This window comes from Mesoplodon densirostris, chromosome 7 (genome assembly GCF_025265405.1).
Source record: "Mesoplodon densirostris isolate mMesDen1 chromosome 7, mMesDen1 primary haplotype, whole genome shotgun sequence".
NCBI classification, from domain to species: Eukaryota; Metazoa; Chordata; class Mammalia; order Artiodactyla; family Ziphiidae; genus Mesoplodon; species Mesoplodon densirostris.
The window spans coordinates 65716494-65739998 of NC_082667.1; the positions used below are offsets into that span (position 1 = coordinate 65716494).

At 37.9% G+C, this 23505-nt stretch overlaps 1 protein-coding gene and 1 pseudogene across 3 annotated transcripts in view; one reads left to right on the forward strand and one right to left on the reverse strand.

Annotated features, from left to right (window-relative positions):
• SBF2 (SET binding factor 2) overlaps positions 1 to 23505 on the reverse strand; it is a 469274-nt gene that overhangs the window by 187646 nt on the left and 258123 nt on the right. For all 3 annotated transcript variants that reach the window (XM_060105533.1, XM_060105532.1, XM_060105531.1), the window contains 6 exons: positions 20123 to 20236; positions 16743 to 16820; positions 15508 to 15621; positions 14846 to 14974; positions 11687 to 11785; positions 1330 to 1534 (listed from right to left, as the gene is read on the reverse strand). In XM_060105533.1, the coding sequence (XP_059961516.1) occupies positions 1330 to 1534; positions 11687 to 11785; positions 14846 to 14974; positions 15508 to 15621; positions 16743 to 16820; positions 20123 to 20236 (739 nt within the window). The remainder of the gene's footprint in view (positions 1 to 1329; positions 1535 to 11686; positions 11786 to 14845; positions 14975 to 15507; positions 15622 to 16742; positions 16821 to 20122; positions 20237 to 23505) is intronic.
• On the forward strand, positions 20368 to 22102 carry LOC132493210 (solute carrier family 35 member E1-like; annotated as a pseudogene).

The window sequence follows — 23505 nt, forward strand, 5'->3', positions numbered from 1 at the left end:
ATATATGCTACATGGATGAACCTTGAAAATATTATGCTACATGAAAGAAGCCAATCACAAAAGATCACATGTTGTACAATTCCATTTATATAAAATATCCAGAATAGGCAAATCTATAAAGACAGGAAGTAGATTACCGCCTAAAGCTGGGGAAGGAGTGGTTTTGGGGGTGGGGTGGGGAGTAACTGCTAATGGGTATGGGTGTTTCTATTTGGAGGAATGAAAACGTCTGAAATTAGACAGTGAAAATGCACTCTGTGAAGATACTAAAAACCACTGAATTGCACACTTTTTTCTTGGCTGCGTTGGGTCTTTGCTGCTGTGTGCGGGCTTTCTCTAGTCGTGGTGAGCAGGGGCTACTCTTTGTTGTGGTGCGCAGGCTTCTCATTGTGGTGGCTTCTCTTGTTGCTGAACACGGGCTCTAGGCATGTGGGCTTCAGTAGTTGTGGCACATGGGCTCAGTAGTTGTGGCTCATGGGATCTAGAGCGCAGGCTCAGTAGTTGTGGCGCACAGGCTTAGTTGCTCCGCGGCATGTGGGATCTTCCCAGACCAGGGCTCGAACCCGTGTCCCCTGCATTGGCAGGCGGATTCTTAACCACTGCGCCACCAGGGAAATCCTGAATTGCACACTGTAAATGGGTGAATTTTATGGTATGTGAATTACATCTCAATATAACGGTTTTTAAAAAAGAGAAGATTCCACAGTGGGAGCAGTTAGGCTAATGGTTACCCTGTGAGGGGCACTGAATGGAAAAGTGCTTCTAGGTATTGATAGCGCTGATTCTGGTTACACGAATTTGTTCACTTTGTGAAAACTCATCAAGCCGTGCACTTCTGCTTTTGTGTCTTATATCTTGATAAAAGGTTTATATTTTTCCTTTTAAGATTTATTTATTATTTATTTTTGGTTGCATCGGGTCTTAGTGGCAGCACATGGGATCTTCATTAAGGCATGCAGGATCTTTCAATGCAGCCCGCAGGCTCTTTGTTGCAGTGCACGGGCTTCTCTCTAGTTGTGGCATTCAGATTTTCTCTCTCTAGTTGTGGCACACAGGCTCCAGGGTGCGTGGGCTCTGTAGTTGTGGCGCAGGGGTTCCAGAGCGCGTGGGCTCTGTAGTTTGCGGCACTTGGGCTCTCTCATTGAGGCACGCGAGCTCAGCAGTTGTGGCACGCGGGCTTAGCTGCCCCGTGACATGTGGGATCCCAGTTCTGCGACCAGGGATCGAACCCATGTCCTCTGCATTGGAAGGTGGATTCTTTACCACTAGACCACCAGGGAAGTCCTCAAAAGGTTTAGTTTTAAAACAAATAAATGGACAAATACATACCAACAGGTGGACCTGCGGGCACAACACATTTCTTTTCCACTCTTGAAGCAGGAGGTGCATTCTGGTTCTTGGCAAGATTTTCCTGTATTAATTCCTGTACCCGAGTTTCATTAATCTTTGGGAAAGGAAGAATATGAACTCGCAAGTGGGATCCTTCTGTTGGACGTGGAACTTTCTGAAACGCCATATGAGGGTTTGGATTTTCCTGCGATATCAAACATATGTAAAATGATTCCAAAGTTAAAAGAACAATGGTAGATTGTCAGCCAGAAAGACAGAAACTGAAATCAGAGAGGTGAGACATTGTACATACATTCAAATATATGCCATAAAATATAGAGTATTAGAATCTTACTTCTTACGTGATTTACCAGCAGCATCGGATACAGCTGATCACTCTTTTTCCTCTTCAAGGAACACTTTCTTCACTTGGTTTCTAGGTCTTCTTCTTACATCTTTGTTTATTTTTCATCTCCCTAATCTCTTAACTATGTGAATACCCCAGGACTCAGACCATGGGCCACTTTTCTATTTACACTTACTTTCTTGGTGATAACTTCCAGTCTCTTATTTTTAAACCATAAAACACCAATGATTCACAAATTTTTATCTCCAAATGAGCTTCCTCCTGAACTCCATACCTGTATATTCAACCACCTGTACATAGTGTTTCCATTTGGATTTAAAATAACATTGTAAATATGTGTCCAAAATGGAGCACTTAATATTCACCTCCTCCAAATCTGCTTTCTACAGTCTTCCCCACTTCAGTAAATGGCATATTTATTTTTTCCAATCACTCCGGTGAAAATCATTAATCATTAATCATTAATGCCTTTCTCTAATAGTGAATTATCCATTCCTCTGCAAACCTTTTACACTTTGCCTTTAAAATACGTTTATAACCTGACCACTTTTCAATACACCTTGGTTCAAGCCAATATCTCTCATGTTGCTACAGAACAGTCTCTTAACCAGTCTCCCTGCTCCATCCTTTGCTCCTACCCTCACTCTGTTTTTAACACTGCAGACAGAGTGATCTAGTTAAAGTATGTCAAATCATCACCTAACTACTCTGTTCATTCAAATAGCTCTTCATCTCAATCGGAGTAAAACAAAAAGTTCTTACAATAATTTACAAGACCTGGCTTCTCTACATGACTGTGCCCTACTACTGTTTCCTTCATTCATTCTGCTCCTGCTACACAGGCCTTCTAATTCCTGCCTCAAAGTCTTTACACTTAACTGTTCCCTCTGCCTGGAATGCCTGTCTCCCACCAATTTGTACAGCACCCTCTCTCTTTTCCTGCATGTCTTTGCTCAAATGCCACCTTTCATGGCCACCCTATCTAAAATGATACCCCCAACACAGTCCCTACCGCCCTTACCATATTTTCCTTGTCACCTTCTCACATACTACAAATTCTATTTAACTTGTTTATTGTCTGTCCTTTTCTCATTAAAATGAAACTCAAGAGGACAGACATTCTGATCAATTATAAACTATTTTTTTATCCTCTGCTGTATACATATTGCATCTAGAAACTGCCTGGCACATAGCAGACACCCTAAACTACTTCCTACTGTATCCTAATGAGTGGCACACAATGTTGAACACATATTAGAATTGCAGTAATTAAATTGTGTCAGCTAATATTTTCATAGACCCTTAGGGCTGGCATGGACTTTTATCCAGCTACTACTTAAGTAGAATTATATTTCAAATACTACGGGCAGAGTGGAGTCCGTCCTTTTTACAAAGTTCTCTAAAGAAGGCTGCTATACAATCATTCTTAGACCAATTCTTGCATTTATTATTCTTTGCAACCAGAAAATTTCTTTTCCCTCCTGAACCTGTGTTATTCATGTTGTACATTAGGCTCAATACTGCCCTATACATTCTCTGGACAGTTAAAATGGCCAACTCTCATTATCTACCAGAGCTGCTCCCCACAATTCTTTTTGGTTATTTGACCCAGACCCAGAAAAGGAAAGGTTGGACCACAGCAGATGATATAGGGAGCATGTCTCAGCAATACAATGGAAATAATACTCCTTTAAGTGTCAAAAGCCTGGGTTCTAGTTTTTGCTCTGCTCATTATGTGATGCTGGATAAATAACTTTGCCTAAGTATATACAGGCATACCTTGTTTTATTGCACTTCACTTTATTGTGCTTCGTAGATACTAGGTTTTTTACAAATTGAAGGTCTGTGGCAACCCTGTGTTGAACAAGTCTACTGGCACCATTTTTTCCAACAGTATTTGCTCACTTTGTGTCTCTATGTCATGTTTTGGTAATTCTCACAATATTCCTAACTTTTTCATCATTATTATATTTGTTATGGTGATATGTGGTCAGGGATCTTTGATGTTATTATTACAAAAAGATTATGACTTGCTGAAGGCTCAGATGATGGTTAGCATTTTTTAGCAAAAAAGTATTTTTAAATTAAGGCATGTACATTGTTTTTTTAGACACAAGTCCTACTGCACAATTAACAGACTACAGTACAGTGTAAACACAACTTTTATATGCACTGAGAAACCAAAAAATTCGTGTGACTCACTTTATTGTGATATTCGCTTTACTGCAGTGGTCTGGAACTGAACCCACAATGTCTCTGAGGTATGCCTGTACTTACGCTTTTCTTAAAAGGTTCCTGAGAAGGTGAAATCAGATTGAAAACTTGTTCTTGCCAAAGTAGCCTTCATACACACTTTGTATTTTCCCCTTATATCATTAGCAAAGACAGGAAAAAATAAGTAAATTCCTATGCCAAGTCTTCACAATCACCACTTTCTAAACTATATGTTGAAAAATCTGTTCTAAAATTACACCTGGATTAATACCAATATCACTAGTCCAGAGTTTCTGAAACTGCCCTTTTCCAAAAGCAGTATGTTTTTTCTCTGTTCTTTAGGCACAATATCTAAGATACCTCATTTTCTCAAAAGTTATAAATATCAACTTTCTAAAACCCATTGGGCAGATATTTCTTTCAGGAGGGGGAGGTAATTCATGTGGATTTTGAGTTTGAATCATTTAAAGTACATTCTTCACTACTTCCATTTCTATCTATACTTATTTTCTTTATAATAAGATAAAAACTTTAAATATACTTCCTATGATATAAATAATATTCATTAAAACAAATTTTAAAAAATGGAAAAATAAAAGTAGAAATCTTCTTAGTGATGCCAGTATCTTTTCTAGTATATTTTCTCTCTCTCTCTCTTACTATATATTCTTCTCTCTTGCTCCAAAAATGACTTAAGGTGGTTTAGAAAAATAAAGATACACATATTGACTGTTTCTAATCAAAATTCTGTAATGTTATGGATTCATTCTAAACTTTATAAGGAAGATCAAAGATCCAAAAATAGTCAAGGCAATTCTGAAGAAGAGTAAATAGAGAAGTCAAACTTTCCCGATATCAAAATTTATGCAAACCTTTAATAATTAATACAGTATGGTAACTGGTATCACTGAAGGGTTAAAGGGCTAATGGAATAGAGAAGCCCAGAAGCAGGACTATATGTGAAAATGTGATAGAGACAGGAAGCACTATAATTCAGAAGGAAAAGTTAGACAATTCAATGAGAGAAGGTAATACAACAAAGTATTTTTAGCTCATGGTCTCTGATATCAGACTGCCTGGGTCAAATCCTAGCTTAGCCACTCACTAGTAGCATGACCCGGTGCAGTATCAATTCTCTTAGCACTTGGGTTTTAGTTTCCTCATCTGTAAGGAAGATAATAATATAGTACCTACTTCACAAGGTTCTTGTGAGGGTGGAACAAGTTGTTGTAGGAAAGCTTTACCACACACACACACACACACACACACGCGTGCGCGCACACACACACACACACAACTTCCCCAGAATAAATCTGAAAGCTCTTTTCCAAAAGTCTAGAGTATATTTATTTGAAAAATGTTTAGTCACTGCATATTCTATGGCATGACACCATGCCTCTGAAACTAAAACCACCTCTCTTTCTCCCAGGGTTCCCATCATATCACCAGCTACTTATATTTTAACAACAATGACAACAATAATAGTACTCAATGAGGGTTTAAATAAAAACCACTTATTAAAGAAAAGATATAGCTATTTGTCGCTAATAGTATTTTTTTCCTCATAAGCAATTTGAAATATTGTAAACCAAATCCATACCCCATTCAGAATAATAAGCATTCTAAAAAATGATTTTAAAACAAAGTTCAAAGCTGAGGCTATCCTTTAGCTGTACAGATAGTCTTCATAAAAATTCAGATTATGGGCTAAAGTTACTAAATGATAATATATTCAACTGTGTTTAGAAAATTCAAAAAAGGCTCATGCTCCAAGATCTAGTACTATTTGGTTTTCTGGCGGCCGTATCTGTACGCTGCTGCCCTCTAGCGGGCAGTATGGTAAAAATAAAGGACCACACTCACCACCTCACACCCACCTTAGTCACATAATGACTTCTGAGAAGACAGCAGAAATGAGAGACATTTTAAGGTTCGTTGAACTCTGCATGTTCTTGGAAACATGCTAAAATTTGTAACTCCAAATGTGTTTAGATCAGTCCCTTGAAGATTACTGAGCTCATTAAAAACCGCAGCCCAATTTCATTGTTGAATCTCCGTGTTGAAATAAGGAAATGCATTATTTTCCAAAAGAACAAAAAAGCAGCCAAATATTCATCTTTGATTTTAGAGAAGTGCAAATATAAAGTAATAAGGATTTAGACAACTACATACTTATGGTGAACATAATTCTGTCCAAAGCAACAAGAAAGCTGGCAAAATGTACTATCATTTAGAGGGAATTTTAAAGTTGGATAATGATTTTCAAGAAGTGGGCTCTGTAATCCTGCTTTGAGAGTATACTATAGCAGTGGGAGGTATAATGATTTTCTCAGACTTGAAAAAATGACACACACACCATCTGGTCTGGAAACATGGATTTTTCTTTTCTCTCTCTCTCTCTCTCTCTCTCTCTTTTTTTTGGCAAGCTAAATGAGAATATGCCTAGGGCTTACAAAAAACAAGGCTGAGAAAGCACTTCAAATAAAAGCAAAGCAAAGCAAGACAAAACAAAACAAAAAGCCCCAAACCCTACTGGAAATTCAAAGTAGATACACTGGGAAAAAAAACTTCTTCCAACACATTGGTCTCAGCAATGAATGACAAATCAATGTGACCTTGTCAGGGTTTACCAAGTTTCCCATATTAATTTAGGTATTTAATAATTATTTAAAGTGCACCAATCATACCTAGACCTGTGTTACACAAATTCTTAAAAATCCTTTTAAATACAGCTGAAACCAATACTATCAATTGGACTAAATCGTTAAACACTGAAAAAATGTAACTGGACTTTTTAGAGTTGCCTGGCTGTGAACCCAACATTTGATGGAATGAGACACTCTCAATTTTCCATCCTCACAGGCCTTTCAATGATCACCTAATAGAATTAATGTCTCATCCTTAATACAAAGAAATTTGGTGTATGACTTCAATATGTAATGTGCTGGTTGCCCTAATTCAGGGTTTCTTAACCTTGACACTATTGACATTTTGGGCTAGATAATTCTTTGTTTTGTGGTGGGGGGCAGGGAAAAGTGGGTGTCTTGTATACTGTAAGATGTTTAGAAGCATCCCTGGCCTCTACTTACTAGATGCTACTAGTATACCCTTTCTAGTTGAGACAGCCAAAAAATGTCTCCAGATGCTGACAAATTTCTGGTGGTACAGAGTTTGCCCCTGTTAGAGCAACTGCTCTAATTCATGACTCTAGATGGAGGCTCCATGGTCTAAGACAAGTCTTTTTACAAGTACCAAGAAAGCACAAAGTGACTAGCTAGGAGACCTAATACTCTCACTCACCCGCTGGCATGCAAATTAAAGCCATAGAAGGATAAAACCACACACCTATTAAAATGGCTAAAAACAAAGCAAAACAAAAAAACAACTGAGGATACCAAGTGTTGGTGAAGACACAAAGCAAACAGAACACTCATATATTGCTGGCGGGAATGCAAAAATGGTATAGACTTAAGAAAACAGTCTGGCAGTTTCTTACAGAGATAACATTGTGTTACCATTTTTCCAGCATCCTACTCCTAAATATTAACTCAGGAGAAATAAATATTTATGTTCACACAAAAACCTGTGCAAATGTTTAGGGTGGTTTTACTCATAATTGCCAATACTGTCTTTCATTTGCTCAACAGGTAAATAAAACTCTGGTATAACCATACAATGGAGTACTGCTCAACAATAAACAGGAATGACATACATGCAGTGGCATGGGTGAGTCTGAAATGCATTATGCTAAGAGAAAGAAACCAGACTCGAAAAACTATGTCATGACATTATGGAAAAAGCAAAAAATACAGAGACAGAAAACAGATCAGTTGCCAAGAGTCTGAAGTGGCAGGGCGATGTGACTCTAAGGGAGCATTAAGAAGAAACTTGGGGTGACAGAAATGCTCTACACCCTTAGTGTGGTGGCGGTGGCCGCAAAACTCATTCATTTGCCAAAACCCATCAAACCGCACGTTAAGAAGGGTAAATCTTACTACCTGTAGATTATATCATGGTAAACCCGACTGAAAATAGACAAGCAAACCAGACAGGGTGGAGGAAGGAACCTGATTTTTACACTTTGGGGTGGGGGCCTCATTTCATCCTAACAATCTAAGTAAGTTGTTTATGTTTTGACTTTTTAAGATGAAAGATGACTGCAATATTTTACTTCCTTCCTATAACAACAGCAACAAACTCCTTTATTCACAGTTGGCAAAGAGTACAAATATCATCAGTGTAGACTGAATGTGCCTGGGAGTGAAATTAACTTTCTGCAGAAATGTAAAGGGAACAGATCTTATGTGATTTAGAATGGCTACTCCTGCATTTGGGCTTTGTTCTCTCATTAGTTTTCAGACTTATTTGTTTCAATACTGGGCAATGAAATACTTATTAGGCACAAATAGAAATCTCATATTACTTTATAAGAAAGTCCAAGTCCTCTCATTTTTCCTTTAATTTTTAAGAAAACAAATTACACAGTCTAGCAAATGTTTATGTACTACTGCAGATGAAACACAAATTAGAAAAACTGCACTATGTAAAACAGTAAAACACATGTCCAATTGATTTCTTGCTGCCTTGGAACAGATGTTTATAAAGCTCTTGATCTGACCTATCTTAATATTCTCATTTTGCATTCAGCTAGTTGTCTTTTATAAGTGTACACCAAGAATCATAGAGAAAGAGCAGGTGAGTAGCTAAATGTGCTGTCTTGTAGACATCAAGAATTCTGATAGCCAAAGTAGGCAGACACAGTATTATCAACCCAGCATGGAAAGAAAAGCTGTACCAATAAAAATCTTCATGGCATAACTTTGCCAACACATACACATTTGTCTCTAATGGATTTATTCCTTTCCTTCGTCTTCATTCCACCTTCCCTTTCCCTTCTCCACCAAACTGACCAAACACTTTTCTTAATTATTTAGGAAGCTTCAGAAAGTTAAAAGAACAGCTAAACTCAGTTGCAATTCATCCTACTCACGTCTACTCACATTCCTACAATTCACCCCTACTCACTGAAAAGCACTATAAGGGAATGATGATAAGAAACTGGACAGTTAACGTTGGTTTTTGAGGTACTTCAAAGGGAAGTGAAAGAGAGAGGCTAGATACACATACCAGACTTCAATGCAATAAAGTATTTACAAACATCTGAATGGAATCACCAGGTCTCAATTCTAACCCAATAATAAGGAAACAGTCAAATTATATGGTTGGTTTTTGCTTACCAAAAGGGAATTTTAGAAATGTGATAAAAAAAAAGACTAGTTAAAAATAGAACCATCTGGATTATTCTCCTTGCATTGAGACCATCCTTCCTCCCTCCCCTCAACTTCCTGCACAACCCAAGAAAGTAACTTTACCATCATGTCTGTTTTTAACTTTGTATTTATTTCAGAAAAAACTTTGTATTTACTTTAGGACCATCATGGATTTAGAATCACAGAACTGGAAGGAATCTCATAAAGTCTGATGATAATCCATTGGAATATTTTCAAATACTCATTCATCATGTATGTGTATCCCCTTCTCAAGGATATTAGTGGAATCATGTACCTAGAAAATGCCTGGAACTAGCAGGTACCTAATATACATACTGAATGAACAGATTTGATTAAATTAAATGGAACAGAATTAGACTGTGGAGGGGAAAAAGCCCAGCAAGGGCTCAAGAAATGCAGAGTACATTTGAAGGGCGATTTCCATATCTTACCTAGTAATACATCCCTCACAATGATCACTTTTAAAAGTGCTATTCTATAGGATGGGGCTGTTTGTGTTTTACAATCACCTTTAAGAACATGTAATTACTAGATATTTATTTTATTGCAGTTTTCAGTTTTGTTTTGGCTTAGTGTAAGCTACCCATCATTAAGTTACAGATTAAATTTAAGCTATCATTATATTTCAGTTACTTTGTTTTTGCATCAAAATGGCTTGGCACACTCCCTTACATACACTGCATATTCTGTCCTGTAATAGAGACAAACCTGGGTCACAACCCCAGCTCTGGTCACTTACTGGCTATAAAATTTTGCAGTTCTGGAATAGTCTTGTAAAAATGCAAGAAATAGATATTCAGTTATTAAAGGGATCAGTCCCAGAGTCTCAAACACTGATTCCCATTTGATGTTTTGCTATTCTTTGAAATCCATAAATAAATCACTCCTTGTAGGCAAGGAAAAAACCTTTCTAATCTTCAATTTCCTCACATATCAACACCTGCCCTATCTACTGCACAGGGCCATTTTCAAGTCAAATGAGAAAATACATTAAAGAGCTTTATAAAGAAAAAAGTATAAAGTCAGCCTTTGGAAGTACCACTATTTTTCCAATTGGAGATGAGCCAGCCTAATGGAGTGAAAGAAGATAGTCTTAGGAACTGGATAGAGGAAAATTCCTGAATTTAAAATCTGGATTCAATCACTTAATAACCGTATGATCCTGAGCCAATTATTCCCAGTAAAATGGGGATAATGACACCTATTTTACATTGTTATAAGGATTAGAGATGATGTATGTAAAGTGCTTAATTCCATGCCCGGCATGTTGTGCTAAACACTCAATATTTATTATTATTACAATATGTCAACAGAATTTTCTCATGTGATCACACTACACATTAGTTCTATACAGCCATCATATTGACAATACATGGCAAAGACCAGCACAGAACACAAGTTTTCCTTCTGACAGAATTCTTTTTAAGTTTCAGCATACTAATCAAGAAACAGATTTATTATATTGGACACAGTTATAAATGTGGAATTTAGGATATCAGTCCAAGGGATAAATTTTAAAATAACTTCAGGAATAAAATTCATAAATAACTGAATAATATGAAGCAAAGAAACACAGTTTAGTATTCATGTTTTTATCCAATTGGTTCTCAGATTTCGAATGGATGTGACAAAGCACTGACTAATGATCCAACATCCAAAAAGGTCCACCTATTCAAATAATGAAGTTATACAATACCAGGATACTAACCCCAAATCTTTCTTAACTGTATTTCCTTTAAAATGCATCTTCCCTCAACTTTCCCCTGGAAAACCATACTTCCCACTTACTTCCCTTTACTTAGGAAAAAGATTCAACTCTTGAAAAGCTTCACACACAGGAGAAATCATTAGCCACAATCCACTTTTCTGCGTGCATCTTAGGTTTTCTTCTTTCCTGGTATCCAAATGCACACTTTACCACATTCCAGTCTTTTTAACTTATTGTATTTCTTCTCTCAGGGAATATTTTCACCCTTGAGTTTCTGTAGTCACCTGACAGTTTTCTTTCTTACTTTCTTTCTTTCAGCTTTTCACTCCCTATATGTTCAAAACAATACAACTCAAAGTTTTTCCTGATACAGTGGACAATCACTGTACAAAGCTAAAGCAGAGTAAATTGGTCAGCTCTGTCTGAAGCAGTTCTGGTTTCCAATGAGTCTAATCATTACATCTCAAAAATGTTCAATACGCTCTTAAGAAGACAGAGACCTAAATGAAAATCACAATGAAGGCAAATGATAAACTGGAAAATTGTGACTAATATGTTTTCGTAATACAGCAATTGACAGGAAAATCACTTTGAAAAGTGAGGTCTATTTTGATGCACAGTACCAACTGTAATATCTTGTAACTCATAGTCCCAAAGGTTTTAAATCAGAACAAAAGAGATAATCACTAGGAATACAAAGCTTTTTAATTTTTCAAACAAAATACTTTATTAATACTTTTAAAATTAATGACTGTCTAAATAAATACACTTACTTACATTTTTGAATAGTTGCTCAGCAAGTTCTCTGACATGCTTTATCATCTTCACTGGGTTATTTTCTTCAACTTTAATTCGCTCTACTTCAAAAGCTACCAACTTGGAAAAAGAATCAAATGGTAAAACATCAACTCCCAAATATGCTGAATATAGAAAACCGTGTGAAAATTTCACACAATTTGCAAACCAAAAAGCATCCAAAATGTATACTATTATTAAAACAAAGTATTTTCGATTTTTACTGGGTTTTGCCTCTATTCTACAGTTACAGAGTCAATCAAGCCCTTGCATGTTCTGGTGGTCTCTCTCTGATGATTTAGGGTCCTGTTTATTCTTGGAAAAAGTCATTTCTGGAACTCAGATTCTTCTCTCATTCTCCAGGCCTCACTCAGAGAATTCTCTCAGAGAATTTCAGATGGTCAGAAAGTCTTCAAACATTTCCCTAACTCACAAAATATGAACCAAATGTTCAAGTTGGGTCACTCTAGTCCTAGCATGCTAACAGCATGATTTGAAACAAGTCACTAAAACTCCTGAGCTTCAGTTTCTTCATCTCTAAAATAAGATGGAAGAACAAGATGACCTTTAGGTTCCTTCTAGTTCTCAAATTATATAAACTCTGATCCATTTCCTAACCAACTAACTTACTGGGAGAACTGTGCTAGCGTTTACACTTGGAGTAGAACAAAGAGTACTGACAGGAAAAAATGAGGTATAGGGAGGAGGTAAACAGATAGATTTTTTTTAAGGGTATAATGTAGGAATTTTCATGCAAGGAACTAATAGATTCACTGGAGCAGACAGACATATAAAACTATGACTCCACCTCTTCTAGGCCAGGATTCAGAAGGACTGCCAAAGAAAGTCAAACATTTCTTTCCTTCTAGCAGGTCTATTTGATGGGAGTGTGGGGATAAGACAACACACAGTGCAAGCTGTCACTCCAAGCTCCATAAGCCTTGTGTGTGGTAGGCTGCCCGTGGCTAAATGAAAACAAAGATCCCTTTCCCAGGAGCAAGTGCAATTTTCCTAAAAGCACATTCCCCTGCAAACCAGTTAAATGGCCAAAGAGGGTAGAAGAAGAAATTACTTAGGTCTGGTGTCCCATTTTTTTTAAGCCCTTGACTGAACTAAACATACAAATAACTGGTTTTCAAGTAACAACATCAATAAGACATCAAAAATCATCACTGTAGACAGAACACAGAACTGGATGAACACTAAGGGGAGACCCAATAGGAATCTCACACAGAGTCCTTGCCTTATCGTTGTTTCCAAACTGAAGAATCAATCTATCCATCTATCTATCTACCTATCTATCTATCTATTCCTTATGTATATAAATGAACATAATAAAAGACAAATTGCCATATAAAGTTAGAGACATAAAATAAAGGCTAAGGCAGACTAGTGGCTCTCAGAGTTCTCTACTCTGGGAAGGTCTGGAGGAGGTGGTGAGATATGAGCAGAGTATGGAAAATGGACTGAAAAGGAGAAAGAGAGTACTTCAGACAAGGGAAGGAGTTACAAATACAGTCAGAGGCTGTGGCAAGCCAGCAAGCAAGTTTTCTGGAAGTAATCAATCTGGGTTATTAGTTGTGATGAGGATGCCAGAGAGAGCTACTAAAGGAATTTGGATAGAAAGCAAAGGGTACATAAAGCAATGTTACTATTTAGAATGCTTCAGAGACTAATAAAGCATAGGTGCTAGAAAGGACCCTGGGGAGCACCTAATTCATCCACATAAAACATTATGTATCAATTACTTAGTTCAAGATCTAAAGGCTGGATATGTTAGTATTAGATAATCAATGATCAATCATATTAGAGAATCAGAGATCAACAGTGATCAGAAAAAACTGTCCACCTCAGGGCAATCTCTCCCAGATCTTCACATGCTTTGTGTTATTATTAAGTAAAGCATTTGGTGCAGATCTCCATACTCAGAACTAAAACATGTGCCTTTTCTTTCATTCTTACCTTACTTAACTATCTTTACAGAGAATAAAAGACCCTTCTCTGAATCAAGCATCTTTAAAACCTTGATTCCTAACTGCTCTACATAAAATAAAACCACCAGCAGCATAATATGATCACTATTACTATTCTTCACTACCTTGGGTGCCAGGAGTGTTTTTCTTTTATAGACTTCTAAGAACTTTTACATTTATTGGTTCCAATATAATGTTCTTCCAGAAATTGAAATGGGAGTAAGAGTCATTGTTCTATCCACCAGAATGGGCTGCTATGAACATAGTTAAATGATAAATGGAAAGATGCATTACAATAAGAAAAATCACAACTAGCAAAAAATAGGATCCTTATTTTGAGTTGCATCTGCCCTAACTTTTCCTTTATATGGCCAATTCCTTGAAGATAGAGACTAAATCTGTCTTAAATATACTTAGGATCTCCTAAGGGAGCTAGACAAATGTTGATTATTGATTAGTAAGAATGGCTTAGCTAAATGCAAAGAAGGTGCTAATTCTTATTTGAAATCTGCTATATTTTCCAAGGATTAGTACTTAAGAAAACACCCTTATTTGTGGTTCCATCTTTTACCGAGGAACTGAAATTGTCTTCCCTACTTTATTTTCCAAGCTTTGATTAAAATAAAGATAACAGTTAAAAAAAAAAAAAAAGAATGGCTTAGCTAAACTATGGCTCTAGGACACTGATAGACTAAATGTAACTGCAGTCTGAAATAAACTATTTATACATTGAACTTAGATCTTTCTCTCTATAAAACTGATAAGTTCTATCTATACAATCACTGTCAATTTTTCAAAAAGATTTTAATCAAATATTTAAAATTCAGTTGTTCAAGGGAATTCCCTGGTGGTCCAGTGGTTAGGACTCCACGCTTCCACTGCCGGGGATACAGGTTCCACCCCTGGTCAGAGAACTAAGATCCCGCAAGCTGCACAGCGGGGCCAAAAAAAAAAAAATTCAGTTGTTCAAGATTTTTATGTATTTCTGAGACATCCAATTATGTATTTTTTCTAATTTTTCTAATCCACATTATAAACATCAAGATCTGATATGCATAATAATAAATATTTTTGATTTTGATTAAATGTTTAAAACACTACTGCTCTACTTTTATCTACTAGTCTAATTTTGTGTGTAAATAATGCATTCATTTGATAAGAACTATACCTCATCAAAAAGATCACAGGATCTATAGGGAGGACCTCTTTCTGAAACAAAACCTGCAAATGCCATTCCATTGAGAACTTTTGTGAGGAAATCATTCTCAACCAAACCACGCTGTCCCAAGAAAGCTGTCTGTAAAGAAAGAAAATGTGAAATGAATAACTTATCACTTAGTAATGGATGAATGATCAAAATAGAAATATAATAGAAAGATCAAAGTCTGAATAAATGTCTTCATGCATAAATGTGTTGTTAAAAAATACATTCCTCTCTAAAAGGGTTTTGATACCTGAAATACTACATGTATTGAAAACAATAAAAATGAATCTGTCTGTAAAGCAGGAGGGGAAATCAGAAATAACCTCAATTTTAAAAGAAAAATCAATTTAAAGTTACCATACTATAAAGGAAAATATGTCAGCTCCACAGTACTATTAAAGATTATCATACACCTGACACTAACACAACACTGTAAATCAACTACGTTCCAATAAAAATAAATAAAAAAAGAAAAAAATTATCACCTAACCACAAAAAGCAGAGATTTTAAATAATCACATTTGATAAATTAAGGTCAAAATACATGGCTAGAAAAAGACAACCAAGTTGTTTTATTAAATTAGAGTTCACATTTTGGATACGTACAATATGGTATTATATCTTACCTTGTGAAAATGTATTACTGGTTCTGCATGAATTCTTATGAGTTGTAAGCATGATCTATATCCTTGGAAAAGCTGTGCAAATAATCTAAGAAAAACTGCACGCACTTCTTTATCCTGAAAATATAAGAAGAAATATGTTAGATAATTGAATTTCTTAAAAAAACAAACAAAAAGCCACAAAGTCAAAAAGTTGGAGAGAATCTGAGAGATTATTTAATAAATCTGTCTGTGCTTCCTACACAGAAGTCTCATTTGTGGCAGCACTAAGTGATGGGCATCTAGTCTGTCCCATTGTTGGAGAGTAGAGGCCGTTAAATAGTTCTTTTAAAAGCTGAACCAAACAAAACTTGCCTCTAGTACATCCAATTTTCCTCTCAGAAAAAACCATAAATCACAGGGTCTCCCCTTTCACCATGTAAGAGAAGGGCATATTTCCCAAGTCATTTGATTTTTATATCCATCAAATGAATTACAGTCACAAATACAAAAGAAAACACTCAAGACTGTATTTTAAAGGATTATGAAATTGTTCCAAAGTTTATCCAATTTATAAAAATCTATTCTTATATTAATAAGGTATGACAAAAATCTGTTTTGATAATTCCGATTTTTTAAAAATCATAGTTTTAGAACTCTAAGGAAACTTACAGATTTAGTCAACCTCTTATTTAATTGACGAAGAAACAGTTAAAAATGCTTCATAATCTGTCAAAGGTGTGCAGCTCTATAATGTTCCTTACTGACCACAAAGCTCACCTCTAAGAAATGCATTGATCAAAATAAAAAAAGGGTCTCTGTTATATATTCACTCTTCTATGGCTTCCATTTGGAGCTACATTCATCCACTCACTCCTTAAACTTAATTCTCTCCTGTAACTAATAATCTGTGTTTCCATTTTTTGTAAGCTTCCCTTTTTTATCCTTGCCTGACCCTTTTGATTTGATGCTTGGCACACTTTTTCAGGCTCTAATCTAGGTTCTGATTTTTTGTCCCATACTTACTCATGCCTCCTCAGAGCAACAGTCTTAGCTTACTCCCCTCCCAGTCAGTGTACTGCCTGAGGCGTCTCCTTGAGCAGGTCACAAGGTCAGTCAGTGACAATTCTCCTAATTTCTAATTTGGCACACCTTTACTAGGCTGTCCATCTAACTCACTATACTCAGCTTCTTTGAAAAACATACAAAGAAAAACAACTCTTTTTAAAAACATCAAATTTAAATATTAAACTTCTTACCAGCATTTTTGAGTGGGATAAAGCTGTTCGTGGAGGGGGAAAAGCATGATCTGCTACTTCCAAATCTGGGTGTAGAATCTAAAGCAAAGAAGCTTTGTTACGTAAAAGATCATAATATCAATAAAATCTATTATTTGATCTACCTGGGGCATTAAGATGAAAAAGTGTCAGTACATGAATTACAATATATTCCCTCCATGAAATACAATGAGTTAGCTGAGGCAGCTCTGTCTGTACTATGTGAAAAGCAAGAAAAAACATTTAATTAAAAAACATGTTCTAGGGCTTCCCTGGTGGCACAGTGGTTGAGAGTCCACCTGTCGATGCAGGGGATGCGGGTTCGTGCCCCAGTCCGGAGGATCTCACATGCCACAGAGCGGTTAGGCCCGTGGGCCATGGCCACTGAGCCTGCGCGTCCGGAGCCTGTGCTCCGCAACAGGAGAGGCCACAGCAGTGAGAGGTCCGCATACCACAAAAACAAAACAAAACAAAACAAAACAAAAAAACCCCAACATGTTCTAGGGACTTCCCTGGTGGTCCAATGGTTAAGAATCCGCATGTCAATGCAGGGGACACAGGTTTGAGCCCTGGTCCGGGAGGATCCCATGTGCTGCGGAGCAACTAAGCCCATGTGCCACAACTACTGAGCCTGCACTCTAGAGCCTGCGAGCCACAACTACTGAGCCTGCACGCCACAACTACTGAAGGCTGTGCGCCTAGAGCCTGTGCTCCACAACAAGAGAAGCCACTGCAATGAGAAGCCCGCGCACCGCAACAAAGAGTAGCCCCCACTTGCTGGAACTAGAGAAAGCCAGCATGCAGCAACGGAGATCCAATGCAGCCAAAAATAAATAAATAAATAATAAATAAATTATTTTAAAAAACCCACGTTCTAGAAAAACACACATAGTGTGATTTCATTTATTTGAATATAAAACAAAATAAATCCTAAATCTATATATGTACATGCACTGATATATATATAAATGAAAATGTAAAGTTCTGAAATACACACTAAACTGTAAAACAGTAGTCACTTCTGGGAATAGAATGGTCTAAGGCAGAGTTATTTGTCTCTACAGTTGAAAATCTTAAGCATTTGTTTTTATGTTTCTTAGTGTAATTAAAAATTAATTAGTTAATTAATTAAAATACTGAGGAGAAAGGAAATAAATTTATGAACCTCACAGTCCAGAGGGGTAACAGTATAACACAATGTGACAAGTATTATAAATATATAAAATAGTAATATATGAATATAAAGTATAATTAATTCAACCTAGGGAAAATTTAAAAAGAAGGTAACTAACATCTGTGTTAGGCTTTGAAGGAAAGCAGGTTGGGGAGCAGGTGGGAAAGGTCCATGCAGGACTTAAAAGAAAAAAATAACTTTGTATCATTATGTAGCAAATTTTTGTCTTTGCAGAATCATTTTCAAATACTCAGCGTTTCGTAATATACTTACAATAGACCAAAAGACTCAAAACAACACTTATGCACAACACCAAAATATCGATAATATTTACAATCCAATCACCAAATCATTACTACAGTATAATAAAATCTTCATGTCTATAAAATTATCCATGATTATTATACAGTTGGAGTACTGTGTAACCATTTGATTACAATTATTTACTGACCAAATGAAGCTCATATACTTGTGTGTCAAACCTCCCACACAGTCCATCAAATGTGATTTCTTTTTGGTCCTATTTTGCCAGTATACTATGTTCTCATGTACACTGTAGTACATAATCCACCATAGTGCTTGAAAACTACATAAATAGGCATACTCAGTTTTATCAGAAATGAATTTTATTCACTGATTAAACTTGGTGGCACAGGTGTTGTAGGTTAAGGTTTACCAGTGTGCAGCAGAACCTCTACCAAGAGCCACTGATTTAAGAACTAAAATCTTAATCTTTGTTAATTTTGGTACTTAATTCCTGCATAATTAAAAATATCATTAAGTAATCATACATAAGATTTTAAAACTTATTTAATTTTCTAGAAACATAAAACTTTTTTCAATCACTCAAATACTACCTTCTCAGCTTTTGCTATATCCATATACAACTGATGCAATTATTTAGCTAATATTTTTCTTTAAAATGTCTTTAAATTATCTTATCTCTTTAAATCTAGTATTTTCTTAGATGATACCATCTGTGAAGTCACAGGTTTTGTATGCTATTTTTAGTAAACGTTATAATACATAATTATTAAAATAAAAAAAGTTGCCACATACCACCCCAAATCATCTCAATACTTCACTCTGGGAAACAGTCATTTGTCATCCTTTGTATAAAACATTCATCCTATTGATAAAGACTAGGAAACAGAGGCCTAGAGATGTAATGTGATTTGCTCAAAATATCAAGTGGCAGGATGTAGACTGGAATTTAGTTCTCCCAAGTCCTAAACTAGTTGCTTTTTACTCTATCACACCTAGTATCCCAGATTACAAATTATATTAGGAAAAGTCAGTCTTCTCTAAATGTTCCCATTCCATAGAATCCACTATAACAACATAAGGACTAACACAAATTTGGAAATTTCTGAGAATAAATCCCTCCTGGTAATCCTAGACTTCTGAGTTCCTAAGTTCCTGTTTAAGGGGGGAAAAAAAAAAAGATTTTAAACAGCTCAGGCTGGAATACTATTCAAGAAGAATATGAAGGTCTTAGTTCTAGTAATGGCTTGAAAGGGAATGCAAAATTTCTAAGTTTCAAATTTCTGATGATGGATAAATGGGCACCTAAAATGTCAGTAAAATAAAATACTGTACTTTTAAAAATAAACAAAGGTTGACAAAAAAATTAAATTTGTTTCAATGAGAAACACCCAAGTCACAATATTTCTTAAAGCTTCACTGCACAGAATGCTGGACATTTAATCTATCACTAGGTTACATCTTTTTTGTAGTAACTTGGAAACACTGACCAGTTGTTATCACACTGTTTTGCAAGAAGCACACCTACCAAAGAGAAATGAGATGTCAATAAGGAAGGCGAAGGAAAAGGAACAGGTGCTAGCTTCTAATGAGGGATGTTAGGAGATTCAGGGATTTCGAGGCATAGTCTGGTCTTGTTTTCACAGGTGTGTTTCCAACACCTAGCACAGTATTCAGTATATAGTAACTACTAAATAAGTATGCTGAGTGAAAAAATGAATGTAGAACAAATATTCAGTTAGGATTCAAAGTATATTCTTTAGATAATATCTAATAAGTAATCTTATTCTAACATTATATGAGAATATATTCATGTTTTAAGAAGATATCTCTTTTTAAAGTAATTACACTGTCAATAAATGATATCCAATTATCTTAGTTTAGATTTAAATCAAGAGAAAATTACTATAAAAATATATCATACCAAAGAAAGAGCAGCTTGAGTCTGATGTAGAAGTGGTTCCGGAAGGGAAGAGAGATGAATACATTCAGGAATTTTAATAGTGCCTCCATCCAAATCAGCTATGATTACATCTAACTGAAGAAGACAAAAAAAATTAATCTGTAATTAATAAAATGTATTTCTAGATTGGCTTCCCAGCTACTGTATATCTCCCAGCTTCCTCTGAAATTAGGTATGGTGTGTGACTAAGTTTCTGCCAATGGAACATGAAAAGTGATGTGCACACTCCCAGGCACTCAAAACAGAGGGGATGTAAGGCCCTCCTACCGTTTCTTTCCCCTTCCCATAGCTGAAACTATGAACTGGCAGTAACCAAACCCTGAACGTTCAGAGGATGACAATGCCTAAGTGGATTCTAGTGGAGGAACAAGAAGCAAAGAAGTTTGGACCTTGAATGAGTTCATGGAGCAAACTGGTCTGACATAATGGAACACTTCTATCTACAAACTGCTGCATGAGCGCTAAATAAAATTCCATTTTGTTTTAGCCATTGTATTTTGCATGCTTTATTACAGTAGTTAAGCCATATCCTAAATAATACAGTAATCATTATAAGAGTTAACAAGCAAAGCAATTAGTATACATCAAAATGGTACTGTTTAGGTAGTTAAGAAAGAAGCTGATTTTTAGCATTTACAAAGTCTGTTTTAAAGTAACAGGTAGGGGGCGCAGGGGGCCTGGGAGCCGCAGAGCGGGGGGTGGGGGGTGCGCGAGGGCGCGGGTGGCGGCGCTCGGCCTGCTGCGTTACGCGCTGAGCGCGGGCGGCAGTGTGGTCAACAAGGTGACCCAGAGCGCCTTCCCATTCCCGGTAACCCTGTCGCTGTGCCATATCCTGGCGCTGTGCACGGGTCTCCCGCCTCTGCTCCGTGCCTGGCGCGTGCCCCTGGCGCCGCTTTTCTTGTGCCCTGGGCCCCATCCGCATCAGCAGCCCAGCCGCCTGTGGCCGCCGCGCTTCTAACCGCGTTACGTGCTGCCGCTTGCCTTCGGCAAGTACTTCGTGTCAGTGTCTGCGCACATCAGCATCTGGAAGGTGCCCGTGTCCTACGCGCACACCGTCAAGGCCACCATGCCCATCTGGGTGGTCCTCCTGTCCTGGATCATCATGGAGAAACAGAGCACCAAGGTGTACCTGTCACTCATCCCCATCATCAGAGGCGTCCTGCTGGCCACGGTCACCAAGTTGTCCTTCGACATGTGGGGGCTTGTCAGCGCCCCTGCTGCCACACTGTGCTTCTCACTTCAGAATATTTTCTCTGAAAAGGTATTACGAGAGTCAAGGATCCACCATCTCCAGCTGCGGAACATCTTGGGCTGCCATGCTGTCTTTTATATGATCCCCACGTGGGTCCTGGTGGACCTCTGAGCTTTCCTGGTCAGCAGCGACCTGACCTATGTGTCCCAGTGGCCTTGGATACTTCTGCTCCTGGCTGTCAGCAGCTTCTGTAACTTTGCCCAGAACATCATTGCCTTCAGCATCCTCAACTTCATCAGCCCTCTGAGCTACTCGGTTGCCAATGCCACCAAAAGAATCATGGTCATCACGGTGCCCCTGATCATGCTGCGAAACCCGGTCACCAGCACCAACGTCCTGGGCACAATGACGGCCATCCTGGGGGTCTTTCTGTGCAATAAGACCAAGTAAGATACGAATCAGCAAGCCCGGAAGCCCTCCCTGTCATGACGGGGGACCTGAGCAGTAAGGAGCATCATTGGAGGCCGCTAGAGAAGCCCCACAACAGCATCCTCTTCCCCCAGCACGGGCACTATCAGTACGGCCGCAACAACATCTTGACAGATCACTTCCAGTACAGCCGGCAGAGCTACCCAAACTCATACACGTTGTACCATTATGACACGCAGAGTCTAGCAAGCAGGGCAGGATGTTCTGCCAGTCCTCCTCTCCTCCCCCAAGCAGTACCAGAAACTTCTGACAACCAGTGAAAGTATAACCCAGCTGAGGGGGAATTGGTTCCACTGCTTTAATTCCACTGCTCAGGCAGGCACAGGACTGGTGCAGGAGTGGAGCAGAGGAGTGCGAGGGTTACTGAAAACATCTCCAGCCACAAAGATGGACTCAGCTTTCTGGTCAGCCCCATGGCTGTGTGCAATTCTGGCAAACGTTCCCCAGTGCAAAACTACTGCAATTAGCATTGAATTCTTAGAACCTAATTCTCTGACCTGTAAGTCAGAGTTGGCATGTGCCCGGATCCAGAGGGAAGGATGGCCGCTGTCTCCTGGGCTCCTTCTTCCCTTGCCGGAGTGGGGCATCCCTCCTTTTGGAGCAGCAAGGAGGAGAGGACGCATGGCTGCGAGAAGGATCATGAGGAAATCATGTTCAGTGTTTCAAGCTCTATTTCTCTAATACTCATTTTGTGTTTTCTGATGAGCCTTCACCACTTCTCTGCTGACTTAGTGGGATGTTTGGTGGGGAGATGTTGGTTTTATGAGGGTCTTGCATTTTTCTAGGGCATATTTTATAGTTGTCTGTGTTATACCTCAGTCCCCCTTAGGGGATGCAGGATACATGAGGACTGGCTTATGGTTGGAAAACCCTTTTGTTTTTAAGCGTTTAAAAACAAGAGAAGTTGCTGGTGATGCCTATCTCAGCACATTTCTGCATTTAGTAGGAAGGAATGAAGTGTTCTGAAGCGCTTTTTTAGTGACCACAATCTCTGAAAGTGACATGAATCAAGAATGTCATCTCAATAGTTTGTGTCATAAATGAGAGCTCAGCGCTCTGATTCCATTAGCTGTTCTTGCGGTGTTTACATGAGGATCTGAATCATGTCCCTGTGAAGGGGCAAGCACCAAGCTAGGATTTAGTTTGCCAAATCAGAGTCTTTGGTCAAGAAAAAAATGTGGGTTTTGGCAGAATCACATCATTAGGAAGATTATGTGACCCCAGTGGGTAACCCATGTGCTGAGGTCCAGGTTGGGACACCTGGCATCACGAGAGACTGTGCCCTCGGAGGGGACCACTTGCTTGGCTGGTGGGGTCTTTGCTGATGGCTGCCTTCTTCCTTCAGCCCTGTCCCCAGCCTCTTGAACAGGCACTTGGCTTGACCAGCAGATGGGATTTTGGGTCACCCTTTACCTTCTGGTGTGTGAGACAGTTCTCTGTTCCAAGAGGAAGTACCTACTGTAGCTAAAGCTTAACTACTATTTGTTTTTGATAATTGGAATTTTGTATTTAGAGATTACATTTTGTCAGCTTATGAATAGGCAGCTCCTGGAGAGGTCACAGGGTCCCCCCTTCTGGCCTGTGAGTTTAGTACCACTGGCCTCAGGAGTCTTTGTTTGTCATTGGCTTGCTTTTTAATTACTTTGGCCCCAAGTTCTAAGAC